This window comes from Natrix helvetica (genome assembly GCF_964273705.1).
Source record: "Natrix helvetica genome assembly, chromosome: 2".
NCBI lineage: Eukaryota > Metazoa > Chordata > Lepidosauria > Squamata > Natricidae > Natrix > Natrix helvetica.
In genome coordinates, this window is record NC_138552.1 from 121,409,876 (window position 1) to 121,436,566 (window position 26,691).

The following is a 26,691-nucleotide window of genomic DNA, read 5'->3' on the forward strand; positions in this document are numbered from 1 at the left end:
TGGCCCATCAAGTCTGGTTCCTGTTTGCCCTGTGGCGGAGGGCTGGCTGCTCGATCCGGCCTTTGACGCTGAGTTGGCTGGCTGGCTCCCGCCCTTGCGAATCCTCCCCCTGCCTCTCGGCTTCGCTTGGTCGCTCGGGTAGGCTCGGCACCTGAGGGCGACAGAGAAGGAAGAGGGAAGCCGCGCAGAACCTTCAACTGCCCCGGTTCTTCCCCTGGGACTCAGCGAGAAGGAAGCGGGGGCCCGACTGGCCACCTTCGCTGCAGCTGCCTGACGCTTTGTATCCCTGCTGAAGCCTCAACCGAGAGCATTCTGCAGCCATGGTGAAGGTGTCGTTTAACTCAGCCTTGGTGCAGAAAGACGCAGCGGAGGAGGAGGAGGAGGAGGAGGAGGAGGAGGAGGAGGAGGAGGAGGAGGAGGAGGAGGAGGAAGAAGAGGGGCAGAATGAAAAAAACAGCTGCAGCAGCCAAGTGCTCATCTTGTCCCCAGACACAAAGGCGAGGAGAGGAGGAGTCTGGCGCCTCGGAGCCAGCAAGTGCTCCTGCCGAGGGTCAGCAGCAGAAACAACAACGGTTCTCCCAGAGCAGCAGCTTATCTTGCAAGCTGCGGCCTAAAAGAGCAGCCGAGAAGGGCAGTGTCGAGTTTGGAAAGGGGAATGATGTGGTCGTCCAGGGGGTGGAGTGGGGGAGATGGGGTCGAAACAAGGAGAGACTGGCGTGGGGGGGGGGGTTACTCATATAGAGTGCCCAGTGAGGCTCCAGAAGTAGCTTTAAGCCGGCTGGGGCTTTGGAGACGAGTGTGTTTCTCATAGGTTTTTAATGTGCTGATAAAAGAAATGTCCTTCTGGGTTCGGCTCCAAGTGGGGAAAAAGACACTGGAGACATGGAGGCTGCTTGGAAAGATGGTTTTAATGGTGAACAGGACCACATGGCCTGAGTCCTGAACAGAAAAGGTAATCACATGCTTCAATGTTGGTGGAGAAGAAGAGAAGGGCCGATGGAGGGACTTGCTAGGCTTTTTATAACCTGTTCAGTCCTACCTCTCTGTTTCCTGTTCCTGTGTAAGAAATGTATTCTGATTGGTTGTCAGACTCACATGGGCCCATGCAGGGGCAACTCTCTAGGCTGAATCCAGGTTTGGTTGAATTCTCAGAGTTCAACGGATCTGGATGGATGGCAACCGACTGAAACTCAACCCTTCCAAGACGGAGTGGCTGTGGCTTCCGGCGCCCCGGTTCAACCAGGTGTTTCCATCTCTGGCCATTGGGGGCGTGCAACTAGCCCCTATGGAACAGGTGCGCAATTTGGGCGTCCTCCTGGATGCCCGGCTGTCCATGGATGACCATGTAACAGCCGTGGCAAGGGGGGCGTTCCATCAGGTTCGCCTGATGCGCCAATTGCGCCCCTTATTGGACCGGGATGCCCTACGCACAGTCACCCATGCGCTGGTGACGTCTCGCCTGGACTACTGCAATGCTCTCTACATGGGGCTTCCTTTGAGATGCACTCGGAGACTACAGTTGGTCCAGAACGCGGCCGCGCGGGTGATCATGGGGAGGACTAGATTCTCCCCTGTAACACCTCTCCTGCGCGAGCTGCACTGGCTTCCTGTGGTCTTCCGAGTGCGTTTCAAGGTCTTGATTATGATCTTTAAAGCGCTCCATGGCACAGGGCCTAGTTACATGCAGGATCGCATCCTGCCCCACACATCCCTACGACCAATCCGCTCTCACAGAGAGGGACTTCTCCGGGTGCCGACCGCCAAACAGTGTCGGGGGGCGACACCCAGGAGCAGAGCCTTCTCTGTGATGGGCCCAGCCCTGTGGAATGACCTCCCCCGGGACATCAGGATTACTTCCGATCTCCGCTCCTTCCGTGTACAACTGAAAACCCACCTCTTCCAACTATCTGGCCTGGCTCAACCGTAATTTTCTCGTACTCCTCCTGACTGTCTGTTTTTTAACATTTTGAATTTGGATTGTACATGGGGTTTTGTAATTAGGGTATTTTAATGGTTTTTAATTGTCTATGTATTGTATCTGTTAACCTCCTCCGAACATGTGTGTCTTTGTACTTATGTATGTCATGGATTTATGTAAATGTTATATGTTTTTTACTCCATTGTACGCCGCCCCGAGTCCTTTTCGGAAAGGGAGCGGCTAATAAATTATTATTATTATTATTATTATTATTCTCAGATGCCATGTGGTCAGTTGAGTAAAGGCTTATATTATCATGCCTTCATTCCCAACCCCCTGGAGCTGAAGGGGAGAACTCTTGTAAAGGGACTGGCTTGGCCTTCTTAATGGCCCATTGACAAAGTGGGTGGAGGCAGGAAGCTACAGGGAGCTATTCTCAATTTAAAACATGTTTTTTTCCTTTTCACATCCAGGGAAATATAATATTCTGCCTTTTCAATATTTCCTAGGATATTTCATTTTTCTGGGAGAGGGCTGGGTGATAACTTCCTATAGTGCTTTAGCTCGAAGAGTTGCCTTGGAGCGCGACAGTGGGAAAGTGAAATATTACCTCAATTTTGGGAGATCAGTTTATGAATCTAAAATGGCTGATGCTTGAAAAGCCTTTAAAAATCGTGGGACTCTCTTTATATTTACATATTTTATCTCAGTTGCACAGGACCGGGTCGGCATTGATTTTTTTAAGTTGTTTCGTTTTTCTTTTGCATAACAACATCTGGGTTTTGCTTGGGTAACCTGAATAGTTGGGCCTGATTAATACTTAGTACTGTTAGTACTTAGCTCACTGGGAACTCCAAGACTAGATTGACCCGGGATTTACGGGGAAAAAAGTATATCATATTTTGACACAGGTTGCAGATGCCATTAAAATGGCAATGGCAATTGATTTCAAAATTGCTATTCTTATTCATGAAATCTAATGTGATTCCAACCATTAATTTTGGAAAATATTTTTTAAATTTTGGATCCTTTGGATCCTATGTAACTGTGCCAAGGGAAACAGAGTTCCTGTTCTGCCTTAAAGCAGGAAGCTCTGGGTAACCTTTTCCAGTCATGCTCCCTGAGTCCAACCAAGGAAGAAAGCAAAAGTAAACCAATAATGAAAATTGTGTGCACTTGTCTAGCTGCCAGGCATCCAAACTGACTCAGGCATGGCTTCTGTGAAGATTGTGATTTTGGATTTCATTTCTTTTCAGTTCACCATTAGATCCAATATAACTGATCATACAACACCTGTTATATAACCCATTATCTGTGTGTATGCAGTATATTGAACCATAAATTAACCAAACAACCCATTTTTTGCTCATTTCTGCGCTCTCCAGCCCTCAGGAGCTCTTTGAAAGCCTCCATAAGGGTATCCACGGCCATTTTTGTAAAGGGGGCGTGGCTTTGGAAAGCAAAAAAATGCTGAATTCGATGTATAAGACCCACCCAGATTTTCAGCCTCTTTTTTGAGGAAAAAGGGTGTGTCTTATACTCCGAAAAATACGGTAATTATGACAGGAGAGACAGTGGCACAGAAGTGCTTTCTTTCTTTCTTTTTCTTTCTTTCTCTTGTTCTTTTGTTCTTTCTCTCGTTCTTTCTTTCTCTCATTCTCTCACCTTTTATGACCTTCTGAAAAGCAAAGTCATTGTGTTACTAACTTAACAACTGCAGTGATTCACTTAACAGATGAGACAAGAAAGGTCATAAAATGGGGTAAAACTTAATTGTCTTGCTTAGCAACAGAAATTTTAGTCTCAATTATGGTTGTAAATTGAGGATTATATGTAGTTAGTCCAGGACATTCCAGACCTGTTAGTTTAACTAGGAAATTGAACAATGGGAGGAAAGCAATGGTGTTCTGACCCCCTCCTCTTGTATACCAAGACACTCCAACACAAAGTCTCTTCAAAGATGTTTATTGACATACAGGTTCCACCTTGGCAGCAATCCAGCCTGCCAAGGTCAAGATAGCACTCTGGGCAGCAATCCAGGTAAACCCTTTGGCAGCAATCCAGCTTGCCAAAGTACGACACAGATCTGAGCTTCTCCAACTCCAATGATCAGTTGATTCCTGCAAAGGGTGTGTCCACAAGCAGTCCCTTTATAGTCTGGAGAGGAGTCTAATGATCAGCAGCTGAGAGCCATTACCTCCTGTAATTGCTCAATTGCTCCTTACGCCCGGGTAGCACGTCGGTAACGAGCATCTAATAGCTCACTGCTGATGTCTGACTCACTGTCCTGTGACTCCTCCCCACTGCTCCAAGGCATGAGGGAGGAGGAGGAGCTTCCGGTGATGGCAGTCACCTCCTGAAGCTCCAGAATACCACGGAGCTCAGCGATGGGCGAAAAGGTTATTTCCGACCCTCATTTCCATCTGAGGGTCGGAAGTCAGTTAGCATGACCACCCTGGCCCTTTTTCGACCCATTTGGGTCCGCTAGGGTGAATCAGAAGACTGGAGGGAAGGATAAAGAGCGAACGATCTGTGGAATGGGGGAGAGAGACCAGCATCGGAAATGGCGGCGTGTGTGGAAATGGCAACGTTCGGAGCGTTTTGGAGCGTTGTGGAGCGTTTTTGAGAGAGTGCTTAGAAAGAGGAATTGCGAGGAGAGGCTGGAAGGAAAGAGACTGAGGCTGGAAAGAGGCTGGTGAGCTGGACGTTTGTGACTGCATTTTGGAGTGTTTTGGAATGTGAGGCTCGAAGGGAAGAGGCTGAACGTGAGGCTGGAGGCTGGAGCGTTTTGGAACGTGAGGCTGGAGGCTGGAGCGCTTTGGAATGTGAGGCTGGAGGCTGGAGCGTTTTGGAACGTGAGGCTGGAAGGGAAGAGGCTGTCCCACTGGTGAGGAAAGAGGTTGTGAGCTGGAAATGGCGATGTTTGTGACAGCCTTTTGGAGCGTTTTGGAACGTTTTGCAGAGAGCGACAGGAAGGAAGAAGGTGAGAACGGCTGGAAGGAGGAATGTGAGGTTGGAAGGAAAGAGACTGGTGAATGGGTGAACCGAGAGGATTGGAAGGAGCGAGCTGGTGAGCTGAGAGGTTGGAAGGAGAGAAGGAGAGACTGGAAGGAAAGCGAGGAAAATGGAGAGAGAGGAAAAAGAAGGAGTTGGAAGGACACTGGAAGGTGAGAGGCTGGTTTCAACAGCAGCCGCTGAAAGAGCTGTCATGGATGCCAGTAACATCACTAGGACATTGGGACTATTTGGATTATACCCTAGACCATCTCTCCTCCACCCAGACCACCATTTGGTCATCTAAGAATTCTTCCCCCCCCCTTTTTTTTTTTCTATGACTGACCATTTACCATCTATAACATTTTGACCCCATCGTGTTTTTTAAGATTCTAAGATTAAGATTATTTATTCGAGGTTTGACCTGCTCCGCCTGCGGGAGACCCCCCTCTCGCAGGCATGGCCCTTGACGCTTGCAAGGGCCCGCCTTGATGACAGGTTTATAGACCCCGAGAGGTGGAAGAAACGGAGGCTCAGGGGTTTTTTAGTTAAATGTTTTTTAAAATCTTTTAGGGGTTTAGGGGTTGGGGGGTGGGTGGGTCAGATCAGGAGCGATGACAGAGCCAGGTCACCAGGTGGGGTCACGAGCAGAAGGAGCGGAGAGGAGGAGGGGGGAGAGGATATCATTCCTATACAGGGCTCTTTGATTCCAACAGTCGTAGGGAGGGGCAGATACGAGGACAGATTAACAACTCGCAGTCGGTTGGGAGACCGTGGGTGCTGGTTACACCCGGTCGCTTGTACCAACCCCCGTGTTCTAGGTGGTCAGGATCTGCAGGCCCAGGGCCTGAGGCTGTTGTTATGCAATGCGAGGTCCGTTGTCAATAAGGCCCCCCTCATTCATGATCTAATTTTGGAGGGGGAGCCGGACCTCGCGGGAATAACGGAAACCTGGTTGGGCCACGAGGGAGGTTTACCCCTCGTGGAAATGTGCCCACCAGGTTACCAAGCATTTCACCAGCCCTGGGCCCGGGGAAGGGGCGGTGGGGTAGCAGTGATTATCCGGGAGGACTTAGAGCCGAGGGAGTCCACTGTGCCACAGACGTCCGGATGTGAATCCCTTGTTGTGAAATGGGGCCCTGGGAGGCAGTTGGGCCTGCTGATAGTATACCTGGCTCCCCGCCATACATCAGCGACCCAGCCTGAGCTCCTCGAGCTGATCGCATCGGTGGCGGTTGAGACCCCCAAACTTCTAGTGATGGGGGATTTTAACCTGCCATCGGTGGGAGAAGCATCAGAGGGGGTTCGGGAGTTCATGGCTCAAATGATTCAGGGCCCGACACACGAGGGAGGTCACACCTTGGACCTTGTTTTTGTCTCTGGCCAGTGGTTGAGTGATCTGGGAGGAGTGAATTTAACCATCACTCCTCTGTCATGGTCAGATCACTCACTCCTCCAACTTGACTTCCCTGGTGCTACCCCTCGCTGCGGGGAGGCGGAACCGGAAAACACTAGATGGTTCCGCCCCAGGCGCCTGATGGAACCAGATAGGTTCCAGACGGAGCTTGGGCCACCTCCTGCAGCCCTGACCCGCCCTCGGGTAGAGGACCTGGTGGCCGCGTGGAATAATGCGACTACCGGGGCCTTGAACCAGGTGGCGCCTTTGCGGCCTCTCCGGCGGCAACGATCCACCCTGGCTCCTTGGTTTACTGAGGAGCTAAGGGTGATGAAGCGCCGCAAGAGATGCCTAGAGAGTCGTTGGAGATCCTCCCGATCCGAATTTGACCGAGCACAGGTACGAGCCCATTTAAGGACGTACCTAGTGGCATTGAGAACGGCCAAACGCCAATATTGTGCCGCTCTCATTGCATCCGCGGAGAACCGCCCTGCCGCCCTGTTTCGGGTGTCCCGCTCCCTTCTGTTTCAGAGGCCGCGGGAGGCCCCTTTACAGGGTAGGGCAGAGGAATTTGGGAAATATCTGCAGGATAAAGTCGCTCAAATCCGGAAGGATTGGGTCCCCTTCAGTGGCCCAGTTGAAACCTTTTTGGGAGGAGTTTGACTTGGTTGTCATCGAGGATTTGGACAGATTGCGTGGACGACTGCGACCTACCACATGTTTACTGGACCCGTGTCCCTCCTGGCTTGTACTGGCATCCTGGGAGGTTACACGCGACTGGCTCCTGGGCCTAGTGAATGCTTCGTTGGGTGAGGGGTCTCTTCCGGCCGCCTTGAAAGAGGCGGTGGTGAGACCCTTGCTCAAGAAGCCTTCCCTGGACCCTACGGAGCTGGCCAATTATCGTCCTGTCTCCAACCTTCCCTTTTTGGCGAAGGTTGTAGAGAGTGTGGTGGCTTCTCAGTTCCCACGACATCTGGAGGAGAATGATTATCTAGACCCGCGCCAGTCCGGCTTTCGCCCTGGGCACAGTACAGAGACGGCCTTGGTTGCGTTGGTGGATAATCTCTGGAGGGCCAGAGATAGGGGTTGTTCCTCTATCCTGGTCCTATTAGACCTCTCGGCGGCTTTTGATACCATCGACCATGGTATCCTGTTGCACCGACTGGAGGGGTTGGCGGTCCGGGGCACCATTTTGCGGTGGTTCGGCTCCAACCTCTCTGGCCGGATGCAACGTGTGTTGGCAGGGGAGCAGAGGTCGACCCTAAGCCCCTTTACTTGTGGGGTGCCACAGGGGTTGGTCCTCTCGCCACTGTTCAACACATACATGAAGCCGCTGGGTGAGATCATCCGTGGTTTCGGGGTGGGATATCATCTGTACGCTGATGATACTCAGCTGTACATTTCCACCCCGAACCACCCCAATGAGGCCGTCGAAGTGATGTCCCGGTGTGTGGAAGCCGTACGGGTCTGGATGGATGACAACCGACTCAAGCTCAACCCTTCCAAGATGGAGTGGCTGTGGGTTCCGGCCCCCCGGTTCAACCAGTTAATCCCATCTCTGGCCATTGGGGGCATTCAACTCGCCCCCGTGGAGCGGGCGCGCAATTTGGGCGTCCTCCTGGATGCCAGGCTGTCCATGGATGACCATGTGACAGCCGTGGCCAGGGGGGCGTTCCACCAGGTTCGCCTGGTGCGCCAATTGCGCCCCCTATTGGACCGGGATGCCCTACGCACAGTCACCCATGCGCTGGTGACGTCTCGCCTGGACTACTGTAACGCTCTCTACATGGGGCTTCCCTTGAAATGCACTCGGAGACTGCAGTTGGTCCAGAATGCGGCCGCGCGGGTGATTATGGGGAGTACTAAGTACTCCCATGTGACACCTCTCCTGCGCGAGCTGCACTGGCTTCCTGTGGTCTATCGGGTGCGTTTCAAGGTCTTGATTACGATCTTTAAAGCGCTCCATGGCTCAGGACCTAGTTACCTGCGGGATCGTATTCTGCCCCATACATCCCTACGACCCATTCGCTCGCACAGAGAGGGGCTTCTCCAGGTGCCGTCCACCAGACAGTGCCATGGGGCGGCGCCTAGGAGCAGAGCCTTCTCTGTGGCGGGCCCAGCCCTGTGGAATGACCTCCCCCCGGATATTAGGACCACTACTGACCTCCGCTCCTTCCGTGTAAAGCTCAAGACCCACCTATTCCAAATAGCCGGCCTGGCTCAATCATAACTTCATAACGCTCCTGATGGGTTTTTTAATTCAGTAATTTTATTTAATGGGATTTTAAATTGTGTTTTTTAATTGTCTCTCACTTATGAGTCTACCTCCTCCATGCACATGTATATGTCTTTGTTCTTTATGTATGTATGTGTGTCTTTATCTGTATTTTATCTGTTTTGATTGTACGCCGCCCCGAGTCCTTCGGGAGAGGGTTGCGGCTAATCAAATAAAATTATTATTATTATTATTATTATTATTATTATTATTATTATTATTATTATTATTATTATGACATCAGGAGCCCCCTTCCTTTGGCTTTCACCACTGCTCCATGCCTCAGGCGCCCCCTGGTGGCCAACCAGCCTCTCTGCGCCCTGCTCAGCGTCGGAACCCTGTCCAGGGTCCCCCACCTCCTCTTGAGCCGACTCAGAGGACACCTCGCTGTTGGAGTCTGGTGGCAGCGGCAACGGCAACGGCTGGGCCACAACACAATCGTATGCCAAGACATTTGCATGGATGCATCTACAATATCAGGAGCTGATCTTGACTTGGAGATGTTATCCACATCATCTGATACATTTTAAAGTTCCTTCATTCTGTCTGAGATTGATCTGTATAGTATAATCCATTATTTAGAGTGCTCCCAATTTCCTACCCACATAATTTGAGTACCCTAGCCACTGTAGATACCTGCACATTGAGGGTGTATGTCTGTAACAGGTAAACCTTCATATAGACATCTAAGTACATGTGGGTTTTCATGTAAGTAGGAAACCCAGACTTATTGTTAATTGATTCTAAAAGTGACTTTGGAATTCTCTAGTCTCTTCATAAAATTGACAAGTGTGAGTGGGAGGACTGGATTCCTTCTGATATTGTTGTCCTCAAAGATGAAGAACTTTATTGGTTAGTAATGATACATTAAGTTGAAATTGAAAATAAACACATGCTTGGTGTAATGCAGTGCTTCTCAATTATTTTCTGTCATGCCCCCCCTAGGAAGAAGAAAACATTTCGCCCCCCCCCCCGCGCGACTGTAAATAGTATCATTTGTCTATAAAATTGTTATAAGTACACCTCTGCATAACATAGCACACCGGTCTTTCCTCGTCTCCCACCGTAGTCACATGCTTTCTTTCCTCTTTCTCTCTTACTTGTCTATCCTTCCTTCCACCCTCCCTTCCTCCTTCCCTTCCTTCCTGCCTCCCTTCCAGTTCCCTCCTTCCTCTTTCCCCCTGCCTGCCTGCCTTCTTTCCCTCCTGCTTATCTATGCTTTCTTCCTTCCTTGCACCTCCCTCCCTTCTGCCTGCCTGCCTTCTTTCCTCTTTCCCTATCCTCCTATCCTTCCTTTCTCCCTCCCTCCTTCCCTGCCTCCCTTCCAGTTCCATTCTTCCCTCCTTCCTTCTGCCTCCTTCCTGCCTGCTTGCCTTCTTTCCTCTTTCCCTCCGGCGTGTCTGCTTTTCTTTCCTTCCTTCCACCTCCCTTCTGCCCTCCTGCTTTCTTTCCTCTTTCCCTCTTGCTTGTCTTGCTTGACGGAATGCTGGCGGTGGAGCTGCTGGCGGGGAGGCGAGCTACGCGGTGGCGAAGACGGGCGGTCCCATGCTTCCCTCCCTCCCACCCCCGCCCGAGCAGGCTTCTTGCACAGCTCCAGCCCGCGGCTCCAATGAAAATCCACAGTCCGAAGTGCTGCCACTTCCAGGCGGGATATATTTTGCCTCGCCCACGCCTTCGCTGCCGTTGCACCCAGATGGAAAGGGAGCCTTCGCGCCCCCCTTTACGGAGCCTTATAGTGGCGCACCCCACTATTTGAGAACCGCTGGTGTAATGTAATCATACTGAGCACTTCTGGTAATTTCTTTTGCTTACCTTCTTATGTTGACTGAAGTTTCCAGGTTGTCTTTCAGAGCAGCCTTCTATATACTACATTATATTAATCTTAAGTAAGCAGTTACCAAGACATGGATTATTCAAGTAACATTAAATTACATTAAGTTGCTATTCAAAGATAATTGTGAAGACTTACGATATGTGCTTCTGTTCCACATTTATGCTTATAATATTTTGATTTCATAAGTGCTGAAAACTTTATGGTCAATTTAAGAGATAAGAGATAACTTTTTACTGTCATTTTTTTTTTACTATGAGTACATTGGCCCACATTAAAAATGAAATTCTGTTGCCTGCTCTCAAGAGAAAGTGTATATCTTATACACTATAGAAAGTGTATAAACACACACATAACACACACATATAAAGGCTAAATAAATATACAGATATATACTTGCACCATACACACACACACACACACACACACACACACACGTATATATATGCTCTGCAGTGGACAAAAAAGCTCTACAGAGCTCTACAGAGAATCATTAAAACTGTCCAGAATATCACCGGGCTCTAGCTACCAGCCCTGGATAACATTTTTGCATCTTGCTGTTTGAGGAAGTTGCATAACATTCTCAGAGACTCTCCCCATCCTGCTTACAATATTTTTAGACTGTTGCCTTCTGGCAGAAGATACAGAACAATTAAAACCAGGACCACACGTCTTCTGAATGGCTTTTATCCCAGAGCTATAATTTCACTCAACAATGAACTAAAGGGCCACCATCAGTGACCTATTGGACAGCACTACTTGGTCTGTTGTGTGGATGTTTGGGTGGTTTAGGGGTGGGGAATTTTTTGGGTAGATGGGAGTGTGTTTGGGGATTGTTATGTGTGTTGGGCCTGGTCTCTGGGTGTTATGTGAATTTTGTTGTATGTGTAAACTGTGTATATATGTACAATGACAATAAAGTAAAGTAGAAGTATACATATATATATATATATATATATATATATATATATATATATATATATATATATATATATATATATATATATATATATATATATATATATATATATATATATATTAATCACTATCCATTTTGAATATGTAGCAGAAAAAGGAAACTTGAGAGTTCACAAGGTTGATGCTATATGGAACAAAACTGTGACTGAATCTAGATGTTCTGCTTTGGATACCACGAAGCTTCCTCCCAGAAGCTAACAAGGAAAACTGGTTGTGAAGAGGATGTATAGTGTCTCAGACAATCCGGTAGACTCTGCTCAAGCATTGCTTATGTGCTATATTCTGGATAGAACGAAGTGAACTACCAATGAACTTTTTTGTCATCCTCACCACTCTCTGCACCACCTTCCTATCTGAAGCAGTAATGCTTTCAAACCAGAAAGTAATGCAATATGACAGGATCATCCCTCTATAGAAAGTGGAAAGGACAGAGGAAGGAAAATAAACTTTTCTCATGCAATGTAGAAAATGCAGGTGCTGTACCCTCTTCACCAGTGTCTCACTGTTGAGCGACCAAGGTAGCCTACTCAGTAACTGCACACCCAGAAACTTGATGCTGCTAACCACCTCCACAGGTGAATCATTATATGTAGAGGTGTGTGGCTGTGCCTGTCTTTTCTAAAATCGATAATGATCTCTTTAGTTTCTTCTGTGTTTAAAATGAGGCTGTTTTTGTAATACCAGTTCACTAACCCTCTACCTCCTTGCGGTAAGCAACCTTGTTGTCATCTTGAATAAGGCCCACTACTGTTCTATCGTCCGCATACTTCACAATATGGTTGGTGGTAAACCTAGCACAATAGTCATGGGTCAAACAAGATGAACAACTGCAGACTTGGGACACAGCCCAGAGGAAAACTTGTGCTCAAGAAAATGTTAGAAATATTAGTCCCAACTCGCACATATTTATCAGTAAAAATAGCAAGAATCCAATTGTACGAAGGAGTATTAAAGCCTAAAATTCCCAGTTTGTCTACTAGATGCTGAGGGATGATTGCATTAAATGCCGAACTGAAATTGCACATGAGTGCTTTCTGTTTAATAATTTATTTTTTATTTTTTATTTATTGAATAAATTTAATACATTTCTGTTTAATAATTAAAAACTGTCTGGAAAAAATAATTAGATTTGTGGCCTTGGTAGAAATAAGTGAAACCTCTTTTTGCTGATGGAATAGCTTATGTATTAGAATTCCACCTGCCACTCCAGAAGGGAGTTCAGGGATTCTGTGGAAGATTTGGTGGTAGTTCAAGGTGGAAAAGAAGATAAGAAAGGAAGCATGTTCACATAGCATGGACACAAGTGGTGATTACATTATACCTACATGATGTAGCTGGATATACCTCACTATTGATTACTTTTTTGTGTGTGACTTTCTAGGATCCAGCAGAAGTGGTGCCTCTTGGTCAAAGAAGAGCTTGGTGCTGATGTATGTATTTTGGATTAGCTTTTTTGCTTGCTGTTGTAATCCTTGGTGGTGCCTATCTGTACAAGTATTTTCAAATTCAGGTAAGATGAAAATACGTATACGATCGAGTTTTGAATATTTTTGTTGTTAACTTACTAGGAATTGTCCAACTTGGCTTATCAGCTTAAGTCTTAATATAAAATTCATTTTAAATATTTTTAAACTTGAGAAAATTAACTCCAATACAACATAAACTCTATAAATACATTTGGATATAAGTTTAATATTAGGAAATATTTGCCAGTGTTCCTATTGTGAAAATAAAGTCTTTTGGGATAACTAGATCAGTGAGAGCTAACATTGTTCTCCTCACCTGCCGAAATTGTGCACGTGTGTGCTATTGCGCACATGCCCACCCACAATGCAATGCATCTGTGCCCCTGCGCATGCATGTGCAACACCCCCAACCGCATGCATATGTAACCCCCAGCACAGCCTACTTGGCCTTCTGCACCATGGGGGGGGGTCACCTTTCCCACACTCTGGAGACTTTTCTCAAGGCTCTGGGAGGGCGAAAATGAATTCCTGGAAGAATTCCAGGATTTGTGGAATCGAGGGTCCCATGGGTTCTACGTTTGCTGTCTGGCACCACTTACAGAATGTTTTCCACTTGGCATTGTATATTCTTGTACTGGACCGGCACCTAGATAGCTCAATAGTCCCTATCACTCTGGAGGAGAAGTTAATTTTCCTCAGGAGGTCCCTCTCATGCACCAGCCTGTCAACTAGAGCCATTGTGGCTCGGATGGACCAGAAACCCCTGGTGCAGAGAGATCCTCTCCTGGGGAATTCTCCAGGATTTGGTTATAGACAGACCCACTAAGTCCGCAATCCAAGGCCTTCAAGGCCAATGTAGAGCTACCAGAATGACCTCCGCTCCCTCCAACACTATCTTCTTCAACACCTCTGGGATTAGAGGAAGGGGAGGGAACGCATAGAGCAATCCCTGTGGCCACTGGCTGCGTATGGTCGTCTTCTCACGAGGTTCGTCCTACCAGCTGAAAATGGCCACTGCGCCACTTTATGGCCATCTGTGCATTAGCAAAAGAAAGGCAATATTCACCATAATAAAGTTAAAGTGCATACTCTATGTATGACTTGAGAATGTTGGTTGGTTAAATTAAGCTATCCAGTGCCATCTTAATCTCATTCTATTGGCCATGTAATCATTGCTAGTGGTTGACCTGAACTTCAGAATATCATTTCTATGTCTACCAAGGCAACCAGAATTTCCAGCTGCTGCTATCTAGAATTTCAAATAACAACTGGTCATTCTCAGGTCAATTTTAGATTGTCAGATACAAAATAGTCTGACTCAGAGACCTGGGTGATTTCTGAAGGGGCTTGGTAGTTTTTACCTTGTTTACCAGCAGATGTCCTGGATAGTTGATATTATCATTCCTAACCACCTTTTTTCTTTAAAAATCCCACAAATGGCAAAAATGAGCAGGAACTGAACTGAAACAGCAATTTTGGCTGTTTGAAGCTAGCTTAATGGTAGGAAATAACTTGTCTTTCAATGGACCTCCTTTCTCATTCTTAAAAGTTGAAAAAATATAGCAAACGTTAGGCCTTTTTTGTTGGCAAATTTTGCTGATGCAATTTTAAAACCCTAGTTAACTTTTGTGGGCTACAGAATGCTCACCTTTGTGCTAAGCCACGATATGAATTCTCATTTTTAATTTTTATTCTTTGTTTTGTCTGAACCAAAACCAAAATGGTTATGCTTATCTGAATAACACCAATGTAGTCAACTGTGGTTCATTTAATAATTAAACAAATATGTATGAAATTTGTATGAACCTAACCTGAGATTTTGTAGTAATTATTACTTAATGGTTGGCCAGTACAAAAAGTTGTAAATTCAAACTACAACATCTCTTTTCAGATGATAGATAGTAATCTTCCTCTCATAATAAATTCTGCTCTGAATAAACTATAATATTATCTAATAAACTTAAAAACAGAGTGGCTAGTATTCTGGATTTGAAATTTAGCAGTGATGAGGTGGATATATGTTGCAACAAGATTAATGAACTCTGCTTTGTTTTGCATTATGTATATTACCTTTGTTTTTTAGGAAAACGTTTACTTCTGTGGAAATAAGTATATTGAGGATGGCTTAACCCTAACTGACTCAGATACAATTGCTTCGGCTCCTCGTTATCAGATAATTGAAGAGAGTATCCAGATCCTTCAGGAGGAGGATGTTGAGTTCATTAGTGTGCCAGTTCAGAATTTGCTGACAATGATCCAGCTGATATTGTCCATGATTTTCAGAGGGTAAGGAATAATGCTCTGAATAACATTGCAATTGGAGGGAAAGGTATTTGAAGTTACGGATTGAAGTTACTGATCATTTCTGGTGTCTTGGTTATATTTGTATATATACTGGTAAGTGCACAAAGAAAGCCAGAGTGGAGAAAGTAAAAGGATTGCATAGATTGGTTAAAAAGTTGTGGTGGTGCAGTGGTTAGAGTGCAGTATTGCAGACTAATTCTGCTGACTGCTGATTGCCAGCAGTTTGATAGTTTGAGTCTCTCTGGCTCAAGGTTGACTCATCCTTCCATCCTTCTGAGGTTGGTAAAATGAGGACCCAGATTGTTGGGGGCAATATCCTGACTCTGTAAATGGCTTAGAGAGGGCTGTAAAGCTCTATGAAGCGGTATATAAGTCCAAGTGCTTTTGCTATTAAAGCCTGCAAAGTTCTGAATTCTCTGTTGTTACAAGTGAGGAAATAATTTAATGATGCAAGAACAAGCAAAAAACTGCTTGTATCCAAGCTTCTAAAAACAATGTTCCTTTTCTGGGTTAGTGTTAGGCTGAAACAAGCAACAGATCTGAGAACACCTAGAAGCAAGCAAAGTTATAACCAAAATTCAACATGGGTTTGTCATAAACCTATCATGGCAAACAAATCTTACTTCATTATTTGACAAAGTGACTAAATTAGTGGACCAGCAAAATTCTGTGGACATAGTATTTTTGAATTTCATTAAGATATTTGACAGAATAGACCACAATCTACTTTTTAGTAAGTTTGAAAAATGTAGGATAGACAGAATCACCACAAGATGGATTTGTAACTGGCTGACAAACCACACACTGTGGACTTAATGGAACTACAGTACTGTGCAAAAGTTGTAGGCAGGTGTGAAAAAATGCTGTAAATGAATGCTTTCAGAAATATAAATAATGATTGTTTATTTTTGTCAATTTCCAAAATGCAAAGTGAGTGAACAAAAAAAAAACCCCTCAAATCAATATTTTGTGTGACCACCCTTTGCCTTCAAAACAGCAGCAATTCTTCTAGGTATACTTGCACACTGTTTTTGAAGGAACTCGGCTGGTAGGTTGTTCCAAACATCTTAGAGAACTAACCACAGATCCACAGGGAGGTGAGGGGGTACAATATTTGAATGAGGAATCTATTTTAAGACGGGGGGGAGGGGAGGGGGTACAGTATTTGTATGTGATCTACATTATATGTCGGGGGGTAAAAAGGGGGAAAATTTGTCTGTATAAAACTTTTTCAATAAAAAAAAATATTTTTATAGATGATTTACATGAGGGAATAGAAAGGGAACTTATCAAATTTGCAGATGACACCAACCTGGCAGGACTAGCCAACATCCCAGAAGATAGGCTCAAGATCCAGAAGGATCTCAATGGATTTGAACACTGGGCCCTATCTAGCAAAATAAAATTCAGTGGTGAGAAAAGTAAGGTTTTACACTTAGGCAAGAAAGACCAATTGTACAGGTGTAGAATGGGTGAAACCTGGCTCAATAGCAGCAACTGTGGGAGGAATCTTGAAATCCTAGTAGACAACTACTCAAATATGAGCCAGTAGTGTGCTGCAGCCACCAAAAAAGTCAATCCTAGGCTGCATTACAGAGATAAAATCAAAATCACATGAAGTGTTAGTACTGCTTTACAATGCCTTGGTAAGACCATACTTGAAATGCTGCATCCAGTTTTGGTTGCCACAGTATAAAAAAGATGTTGAGGCTCTGGAAAGAGGGCAAAGAACAACAAAGATAATTAGAGAGCTGGAGACTAAAACATATGAAGAATGGTTGCAGGAATAAGGTATGTCTGGTGAAAAAATGACTAGGGGTGACATGATAGCAGTGTTCCAATATTTGAGGGGCTGCCACAAAGAAGAGAGAGTCAAGCTATTTTTCCAAAGCACCAGAAGACAATAACGAATTTTTCCAAAGCACCAGAAGGCAATAACGAATGGAAATTAATAAAGGAGAGAAGCAACCTAGAACTAAGGAAAAAATTCCTGGTAGAATAATTTATCAGTGTAATGGTTTGCCTCCAGAAGGTGTGTGGGTGTTCCATGACTATACGTTTTTAAGAAGAGACTAGACAGACCTTTGTTTGTCCCCTCTAGGGTCTCCTGCTTGAACAGGGTGTTGGACAGGGTGTTGGATCTTCAAGGTCCCTCCCAACTGTGTCATTCTGTTATATACCTATCATGTAAATTTGATTTGCATTTATTGCTTTAAATGTATCTGGAACATATGAGGTAGAAAACTATTCTGGAATACTTTCCTTAAGCTAATTCTTTTTTTTCCTCTTGTTATCAGAAAATAATCTTTTAATAACTAGAGACTGAAATGGAATAAATACCTAAAAGTATTTAAATGTTTGTCTTTGAAAGAGCAGTATAGTACATTAAGTCATATACAGTGTTACATATTCTAATACTATTAAGAGATTCATGATTTTTTTAATTAGAGACTTACAGCTTATCTTGACCTCAGCTTGAATAAGTGCTATGTCATTCCTCTGAATATGTCAGTTGTTATGCCACCTAAAAACTTCTTAGAAGTGTTGATCAACATCAAAATAAGATTTAATTTTTCAAAAAAAATGTATTTAGTATTTAGTAATCCTTATCTTTATTAAGCTAATTTACGTCCCAGTTAATTAGAACTGAACCAAATTTTATTCCTTTATAGTATTTATATTAACATTTTTACTACCTTACACTAAATCTATTTATAATAACTCCTCCGAACAAAACCAGACCATTGCAATTTGTTCTTTACTTATGGTCAAACAAACATCAAACCGGTTCCGGTTCCGGCGGCAGCGGCGACGGGCAGCTCTTTGCCCGCTCCGGCTCTCCGGTGGGCTTCCCCACTCCTTGGGGGGCACAGGACACCCCTCAGAGGGGTCCTGCCGGAGGGGCGGCATCGCGGGGAGCTCCTGCATCGGCGGCGGCCGGCGGGAGGTCTCTCGCGCGCCCAAGGCACCGGGGAGCTAGATCGGAGGGCGCCTCGCGTTTCTGCGCTTCGCGCCTCGCTAAAGCCGTCGGGAGAATGAAGCAAGTGAAGGAAGCAGCTGCGGTGCGGTGAGGCTGCTTCTCTCTTCATGCCCTATTTTGCACAAAGAACTAGTTAGCTTTCTTTAAATAACTTTCGGAGTATTCTGGAGGCGCGGCTGGAGGGAGGGGGGTTTCCCCCCCCCTTGGATAAGCGGCGAGGAATAATCTTGCTCTCAGCCCCCGGGGAAGGAGGAGGGGGGAGAGCCAACGAATGAAGCCTCACCCAGGTTGGATGATTTTCTTTGCAATTTAATTTCACTATTTACTGAGATTTGAGGACCTTTGGAACTTTTTAAAACTTTGATATGCCTCTGTGCCCAAAACTGGCAGGGCAAGATGGCACACTTCCGTTGTCTTTATGAACTGTGAAACCTGACTCCACCTTTAAAATTCAGGCTTCCGGTCTTTGTCTCCGTGTCTCCCAGAGGAATCTCTTGTGGATTGGTCTTTTTGAACTTTCTAGGGGAAACCTTTCATCTATTGCCAGACTTATTAGAGAGATTCTCTTCTGCCTGGTTCTTCTGCTCCCGGACCTCACCTGGCTACCCTTCTTTTCTAACTGTTTATCTTATATATGGACTGAACTTCTAATGTTATAAAGGATGGCATCCAAAAGACCACCTCCTGGGAAATCTGGCTTTGCCACATCTGCTCCAACATCTGTAACATCCAGTCCAGCCACACAGTCCAAGATAACAGAACTGATGCAACCTAAGACTATAGAGATGGACTTTCAACAAATGCTTCAACAAATTTTACAGGGCCAGGAGGAAATCAAGAAACAGCTAAGGGAAATGAAAGATGAAATTAAAGAAAATCAAGCCCAAATTTATAAGAACTCACAGAGACTGGATCTTGTGGAAGGGGGGGTGGAGGAGGTGAGGGGGGGGGTGGAAGCTGTGCAGAAAGGGAACAAAGATCTTGACATCCAACAGATGAAATTAGAATTTGAGAGAATGTCCTATTATCTTAGATTTCAAAATGTTATAGAAGAAGATGGGGAAAATATAAGGGACATCATGACAAACATTCTGGCTGACTACACACACAAAGAAAAACAACAGATGGGGTGGGATATAGATCTGGTTTATAGAGTGAATTCAGCTTACGCTAGAACACACAATGTACCCAGGGAGGTTCATATTAAATTTCTTAGAAAAAGCACAAGAGATGAAATTCTGGGTGTACAAAGGGGGCAAGCATTGATATATCATGATATGGAGATTACCATTCTGAAGCAGATCCCTAAGAAGATTAGAGAAAAAAAAAAAAAAAAAAAAAAAAAAAGAAAAAATTATTCGCAATTAGCGAATAAATTATACCAGAAAGGGGTGTGGTTTAGATGGTTGATGCCTGAAGGTATGCTGATATTCTGGGAGGAGACAAGAATTAGAATTAATTCACCCATAGAGGCGCAGGCCTTTATGGAAAAAAATAAAACATTCCTAGAGAAACCACCAGATACCACAACGGACACGCAGGACACGGGAGGGGCCAGAGCTCTGCCAGTGGAGGGAGATGGGGCAATAGCAAGAAGACTCAGATCACAAAAATAAACAAGAAAATCATATTATTATAAACTGACCGAAAGTGAAAATGGAATTATATTTGGATTTTATACTGTAATGTTTAATTTGATTGAATTTAATAATAGAACTAATATGCTGACTGTAATCAATTATATACTAATGCATTATATTAAATGTATACTATGGGTATGGAGGGAGGGGGGCCTCACACACTTTGCAACTGCCAAAATTTGTATACCTGTTCATTTACCCTTTTCCCTATAAATCTTGAAAAACCAATAAAATTTTATTATATAAAAAACAAACATCAAACCGACAAGCTTAAAAAATTAAAATATATAAATTACATAAAAGGTGACCAAAACTATAAAAAAGGCACCAGCTGCTTCCCATGGGCTAAAGCTACAGGTAATAATTTTGCCAGTGCCATTGAGAAATTGGTCACTTTAAAGGAAATCAGTACTCTCCTTTAATGGCTGCAATTCATTCCAGCAAAATAGTCACTAAGCAAACTACATGACTAAGAGTGTGAGGTGTGTGTGTTTGTGTGTGTGTGAGAGTGAGAGAGAGAGAGAGAGAGCGATTGCAAAGGTTACTGCTCAGATAAAGGCTTCTCATGCAGCAACGCCAGCCCCCTCACTCTCAATCATGCATTGTTGTCAGGGGCAGAAATGTGAATAAAAGTATGACATTTGTCAGAAAACAGTTTTTTCACTATTGTTTGCTACCATAAATGTATTTGCAAACAGTTTTTAACTGGGGCCATTGCTAAATGAGGCCCCAGAGTTTGTAATTACTGGCGTTATATGTTTTAATTGTCATTGTGTGTAGAGTGGACATTTTAATAAAATATGGAATATAGATTCAATATTTGTATTTTAAATAATAAATTTTCATTTGAATAATTGAAATAACTTTAAATTGTCACCATATTTGGCACATATTTGGGCCAGAGGAAATAAAGTATTTTATGTGAAGCATGGATGATCATAAAAGAAAAAATACCCAGGGAGAGTCAAGGAAGATGGGAGAATTTTATTATAGACATGGGTGATTTGGGCCTTGACTGTACTAGATGATATAAGTTACAGACCTTCCTTTTGAGTTCTGCTCAGGTTTTTGTGAGGCCTAGTAAATAATGTAAAGCTAATATTGACAGACCACAATGTGTCTTTTCAGGGTGGTACAAATCAGTGGTAAGATGAACCACAGGAATCACCCCAAAGAATTTATCTTGCTTGAGCCCCTAAGTAGCCCCTATAGTAGTTTTCATGGGCCCTGAGCTCAGCCCTGTGTGTGCTATTTTAAGAAACATCTTGGAAAGAGTAAAGATTGGACATCAGTACCATACAGCAGCAGCATACCCAAAATGTTGACCTTGAATAGCTTAATGGTATGCCATCTGGATTTTAAAAATCAATCGGCATCCTGGAAGTATTTTTTAAAAGACAAACTTCTCTGGCAAAGAAAATTTTATTGCTTCTCAGTCCATGATTTACACTATGATTCCTTGAAAAAAAAAGTAGGCTACTTACTTTCTGTTTCTCAAAATCCATATTCTTCAGAAGCATAATTATGGATATAAGTTAATAAATACAAATTCCCATAAATTAATAATGAAGAAGTTAAATGAAAATGAATACAACAGATTTAATATTTTTTTAAACTCTTCCATAATTCTATTAATTCATGTAGGCTGGAACATATTTGCCACATTCATACTTGATTCATGAGCAGATGATAGTCACTGATTGGATTGAAAATGTGGATCAACTAGGTTTTTTCATTTATCGCCTTTGTCGTGATAAAGAGACTTATAAATTGCAGCACAAGGAAGCACTGAAAGGTATGGTATAAACATAGATTAGATAATAAAGATAGCCATAATTAATGTTTTGTTTCCACATGAAACTATGCAAAACTAATATTTCAGTCAGTATATATTTTGCTACATTGTAATAAAATCTGGTACAAGCAGTCTTCTCTTACCAATGCTAATTGGAATCAGGAACACCATCACTAAGTGATATGGTCATAAGGCATGACACTGTGTGACCATGCTGATTTATGACAACAGTTGCCGGAATTCAGCGAATCCTGTGTGATTGCAGCATCTTGCATTTATCATTTGTAACCTCTTGCTGGTTTTCCGATTGACATCATGTTGAAAGCCAGCAGAGACAGTCACAGGTTGTGATCACATGTCCATGGGATGTTGCAGCATCATAATGTGAGTAAGTCACCAAATGTGATCATGTGATTCTGGGGAGGCTATGACTTGGTGTACCATTATAACATGAAAGGGTGGCTAATGTGGATTTTAAATGGGGATTTGCCTATATTCTAAAAATGTCCATAAAAATATCCATGACTCTTATAGCACCTAATTTTTAATGTTACAGATGTGCATATTTAATATATGCAAAGCTTTAAGACAGATTTTTTTGCCTTTTAATATTTCACATCAGATTGCAGTGTCAGTAATTAGCATAGCTTAGCACAATGTTCTGGTTGGAAAAAAATGGTTCCTCATAAATTATGAATATATTCTCTTATAAGAAGAAATGATGGTATACCTGTGGCTAAATTATTTGGGATAATAGTGTGTTAATTTTACTAATATTACTTTCATATATTAAAACATTATTATACATTTTCCCCACAAATGTTTGGCAAACGTAAAGTTATGTACTACTACCGTTCACTTTGATAAATTAAGCATGTGGTTAACTTACCAATATTAATGATATTTAAACGTATTTTAAAGTATTTCATTGGAAGTTTGAACATGTTCAATATATTTAGATAGAATACCTTATTTTACAATATTTCTTAGGACAGTATAGTGAAGAAACTTGAAATTAAAACTGAAGATTTGACTACTTATTTAAATTATTTAAATCAAATTATTTATTTATTTGATATATATATCTCTCTCTCTCTTCCCTCCCTCTCTTTCTGAGACAAAGGCAGTTTGAAGGATGTGCTATGCAACTTCAAAGCAGAGTCCACAGTGCTCCATGAGGCTTATTCTCAATTAGACAGATATAAATTCATATATCTTTTGTCCACTCATAGATTCCAGTGAATCTATTCAGTGAATGGAAAGTGATAGAACCTCTTCATAATACAAACTTAAACTTAATAACTTTCTACAAATTTCAATACACACTTAAAATAAGAAACCAGTGAAGATAGCAGATGGAAAACTTTGGATATACTTACTGTTGAGAACAGTGCTTTTTTTAAAAAAGAAAACCCACAATACTCTTGTTTATGCTCACCTGTCTTCCCATTGTTAATAATAGATGCTGTGACATTGTATGAGTACCTGTGGACTGGGGTCAAGGTACTGCGGTGCCGGCTGAGTACAGCTATGTTTGTGGGAGAGAGTGCTGTAGTGTGAGCACATACTACAGAGCGGAAGATCCCTGTGATCTCATAGCGGAGCTCCTTGAGAGAAGTGCTGACTTCTCCATGGACTTTGCATGATGGAAGGAAAGGTTGCAAATGATGGTCATGTCATTGCAGGACACCTCAACTGTCATGTTAACTGATTGCCAAATACCCAAATTGCAACCATATGACTATGGAGTATCATGATGACCAAAGCTTTAAGGACTGATTGTAAACACCAATTATTCAGCTCCATTACAACTTCAAATGGTCACTGAATGAGTGATCATCAAATGATGATTACCTGAACTCCCATATGGCCTGTCATTTCAGTACAGAATAATGTCACTGTTTCTTTGCAGTTTTCTTTCTGGTATAATTTAGACCTTGAATGGGAGAGCAGCTCTGCATACTTTACAAAATATACATTGTGGTTTTTCAATGCATATTTTTCCATACCAATGTATACAATTTTTAAAAAAATAACTCAATATTTTGTTCATTCTCCCATAATAGGCATTCACAAGCGTGAAGCAGGTAATTGACGGATAATTCGACATTTTGAGAACAGATTTGCGATGGAAAGGCTTATTTGCGAAGAATAATAAGGAATGCTACTGTAACAGAAAATTAAAAAGCTACTTCCATTTATCCTTTCTATTATGTGCAGTGATTTCTTTTTATAATCATTTATTAAAGAATAGGCAAGGCTGTATTGCTGAATCTAATTACTTAATCTCATGAAACAGTTTTGTCATATTTTGAAGTATAATGTTATTTTTTATGTTGGAATAGACGCTGTATATTGTTAGTGTATTTCACATAATAAATCCTGAACTATCAGGAGGTAAATTGTGCATCCAATATTACCAAAAATTTATATAAAATAATTCTAGTTAAAAGTTTAAAAATGTATAGATCAGTTGCAACTTTTGAGGTGTATTAGTACTATTATTGATTACCGCTCATTAAGAAACATTTTATAATAAAGCTGGAAATTGTTGTGTTTCCAGTGACATTTAAATTCACTTTGAATTGGCTGTGCTAATATAGGTGTCTACTGTACAAACTCTAGCAGTAATTTCATGTTACTGACCTGTATATAAGCTATATGTATGCAAAAGAAAATAAATACAAATCTCTTTGTGTAAATGTTTTTGGTAAGTTCTTTTACATGAACTGTGTTTAAGAATTGTATTTTAGAAATTACTGGTTACATTTTTATAATTATTAGGTTACTAAATCTTGGAATTATTTAGTTTTATTTGTAATGGTAGAACTGAAACACTTTTTAAAAAAGTAAATGTTAAAGTATTGGTTTTTTTCCCCTAGGGATTTATCATCCAGGTGTGTATTTAAGAAGCAAAGAATTTATTTTTCTTGAAATCCCTTCGCTGGCAATCTCTGCAAGGTGGAGGAAACAAGTCAGACACAGGAGAGGTGTAGAAGTGGCTTTCCTTCCACCCACTCCAAAGAGTGAAGAGATTGGAGAGGAAGAGATTACAAGAGAGGAAGCAAGTGAATATATTTGAATAGCATCCTTGCAGCTGCCAATGACAGTGCATTGCTTTTGTTGTATATTCCTCAGTGTGCATGCTTATTCTCTTGCAATCCCTAATTTCTTCACTCTGCAACTGGGGAAAAAAACAAGGTAGGAACAGAAAAATATGTATTGATTGAAATGGTGATCATGTGACAAAGGAATGGGGTAAAGGTAAATCTGGACACTGGTTATAAAATTATTTTTTCAACACCATAATTTTGAAAATCCCAGACAAGGCACTCAATAAGTGAGGACTATCTGTATTGGCATAGATTTCATGGGAAAAGTGTTCTGAAGTGTTGCAGAAAATAACAGGACTTTTCAGGACCAAGGAGAAGTTTATTTGGCAGCCAGGTTCAGAAAAGCTAGTCAAAGCAAGCATGTAACTTCTGAACAACTCTTCTAATGGAAGCACGCATTCTTATACTTTGTCAAAAGCAGCACAATATGGAAATACTTAACCCATTTCTGATTGGTTACCTTGAGGAAAGAACCCTTATAAGCAGATGCTGTCTTGCTTCCCTTTTTGTCTGGGCTGCAGGTCATAATGGCTACGTGGCTTTGTAAGAACTTTAGCTAAACTCTGTGGTTTTGTGAGAACTTTAGCTGAACTCTTTGGCTAGGCATTCACACTTCCTGTTCTTTTGCAAGCTTCAAACTCATCTTTTACTTTATAATAACAAGATGAAAGGACCCCTGAGAGGCTATCCAGCCTGACCCCGTATGTTCACTCTTAATGTCCAAATCTCACTTTACATCCTACATTATTCCCCCCTTCTAGACAATTTTTAGCTACAATTGAGTCTAGCCTACTACAGAGCTTTAAATAAACAATACAAGCATATAATGTACATATGTGCCTGTGTCTGAAATCTCATCCTCATTATATGGCTATAGGGCCAACAATGGGGAGGCGGCTCATCCCCAGCCTTTTTAATGCATTGTAAAAGTCACCGTACAACTTTGCTTCCACCGATAGGGTTCTCCATCTACCACCCTTCTCAAAGGCCAGTGTGACCCTGGTCTTTGCCCAAAGATCTAGCTCAACTGGGACAGCATTACCAGATGAAGGGCGAGCAGATAAACACAACCAGCATTTTTGACCTAGTGCGGGGTCAGATTGATTAATTAGACTCTGGCCTAGTTCCAGTAGTCTCAACATATAGTTCCCTTCTCTTAATTGTCGCAGAAGCCCATTCTTCCTTTGTTCCGCCCCATGTTTCACATGGATTGTTGAGCGTTTGTCCTTAGGGCTTGGAATTGGTTTAGGTTGAGGGTACTATCCCCACCGAGAGATGAGACGCCGGTGGCGGGAGCGAGCTTGCTCCAACCCCTCGTCCATCATCTCCAGGAATCCCATACCCTGAGCCCTGATCTTGTCCTGTTCTTTGGGGTTCTCAACACCCTTGGAGCCTCTTTCAGGGGTAAAAGGAGTTAATTGGCCATTCTTACAACATTGGGAATTGCTGTCCAGAGTCTTATCACCCTAGCATGCCACTGGCAAATATCATCCAAAGCCACAGAAAACCCATACTTGACATTTTAGAAGGGGCCTACACTGCTATAATTCCTTTTAACTCACTTAATGGAATTACCACATCAGGAAGAAGGATGGGGTTAGGCTTGATTTGGGGAAGGGCAATGCCAATTTTGGGCGATCCACAAAGCCAAGTCTTATTTGCTAAATATATTGCCCACAATCCCAAGACTCCTACTGAGAACCCACTCCCACAGTTCCTCAAACATAAGTGTCATCAGAACATTCATACTGCCCATTGTCACAGTCAATGATTTTAGCCTCAGCACCTGTCTTTCTTGGGAGGGGGCAATTCCAGAAGAATGAATATCCAATATAACAAATCACAATAAGGGCAAGAACACTCACTAAAGCAATAGATAGTGCAGTTATGGTTATGTATGCTCGACTTTCCATGCCCTGACAGGTGGACAGGTTGCCTAATACATGGAACGTTGTCTTCCTCTTCCAAATCTTCAGCTGTACGTAGAGGGTCAGCTTCCAG

The 26,691-nt window shown here is 42.9% G+C and overlaps 1 protein-coding gene across 1 annotated transcript; it reads left to right on the plus strand.

Moving 5' to 3' along the window:
* Nucleotides 1-320: 320 nt before the first annotated feature.
* On the plus strand, nucleotides 321-23,888 carry ITM2B (integral membrane protein 2B; the record flags this gene model as incomplete). The annotated part of the gene is given in 10 exon segments (XM_081943854.1): nucleotides 321-389; nucleotides 441-497; nucleotides 12,774-12,818; nucleotides 12,822-12,902; nucleotides 14,942-15,092; nucleotides 15,095-15,144; nucleotides 17,611-17,721; nucleotides 21,427-21,577; nucleotides 23,644-23,669; nucleotides 23,673-23,888. Coding segments are annotated over 10 exon segments (801 nt in total). The 3' UTR covers nucleotides 23,733-23,888.
* Between the last annotated feature and the right edge of the window lie 2,803 nt (nucleotides 23,889-26,691).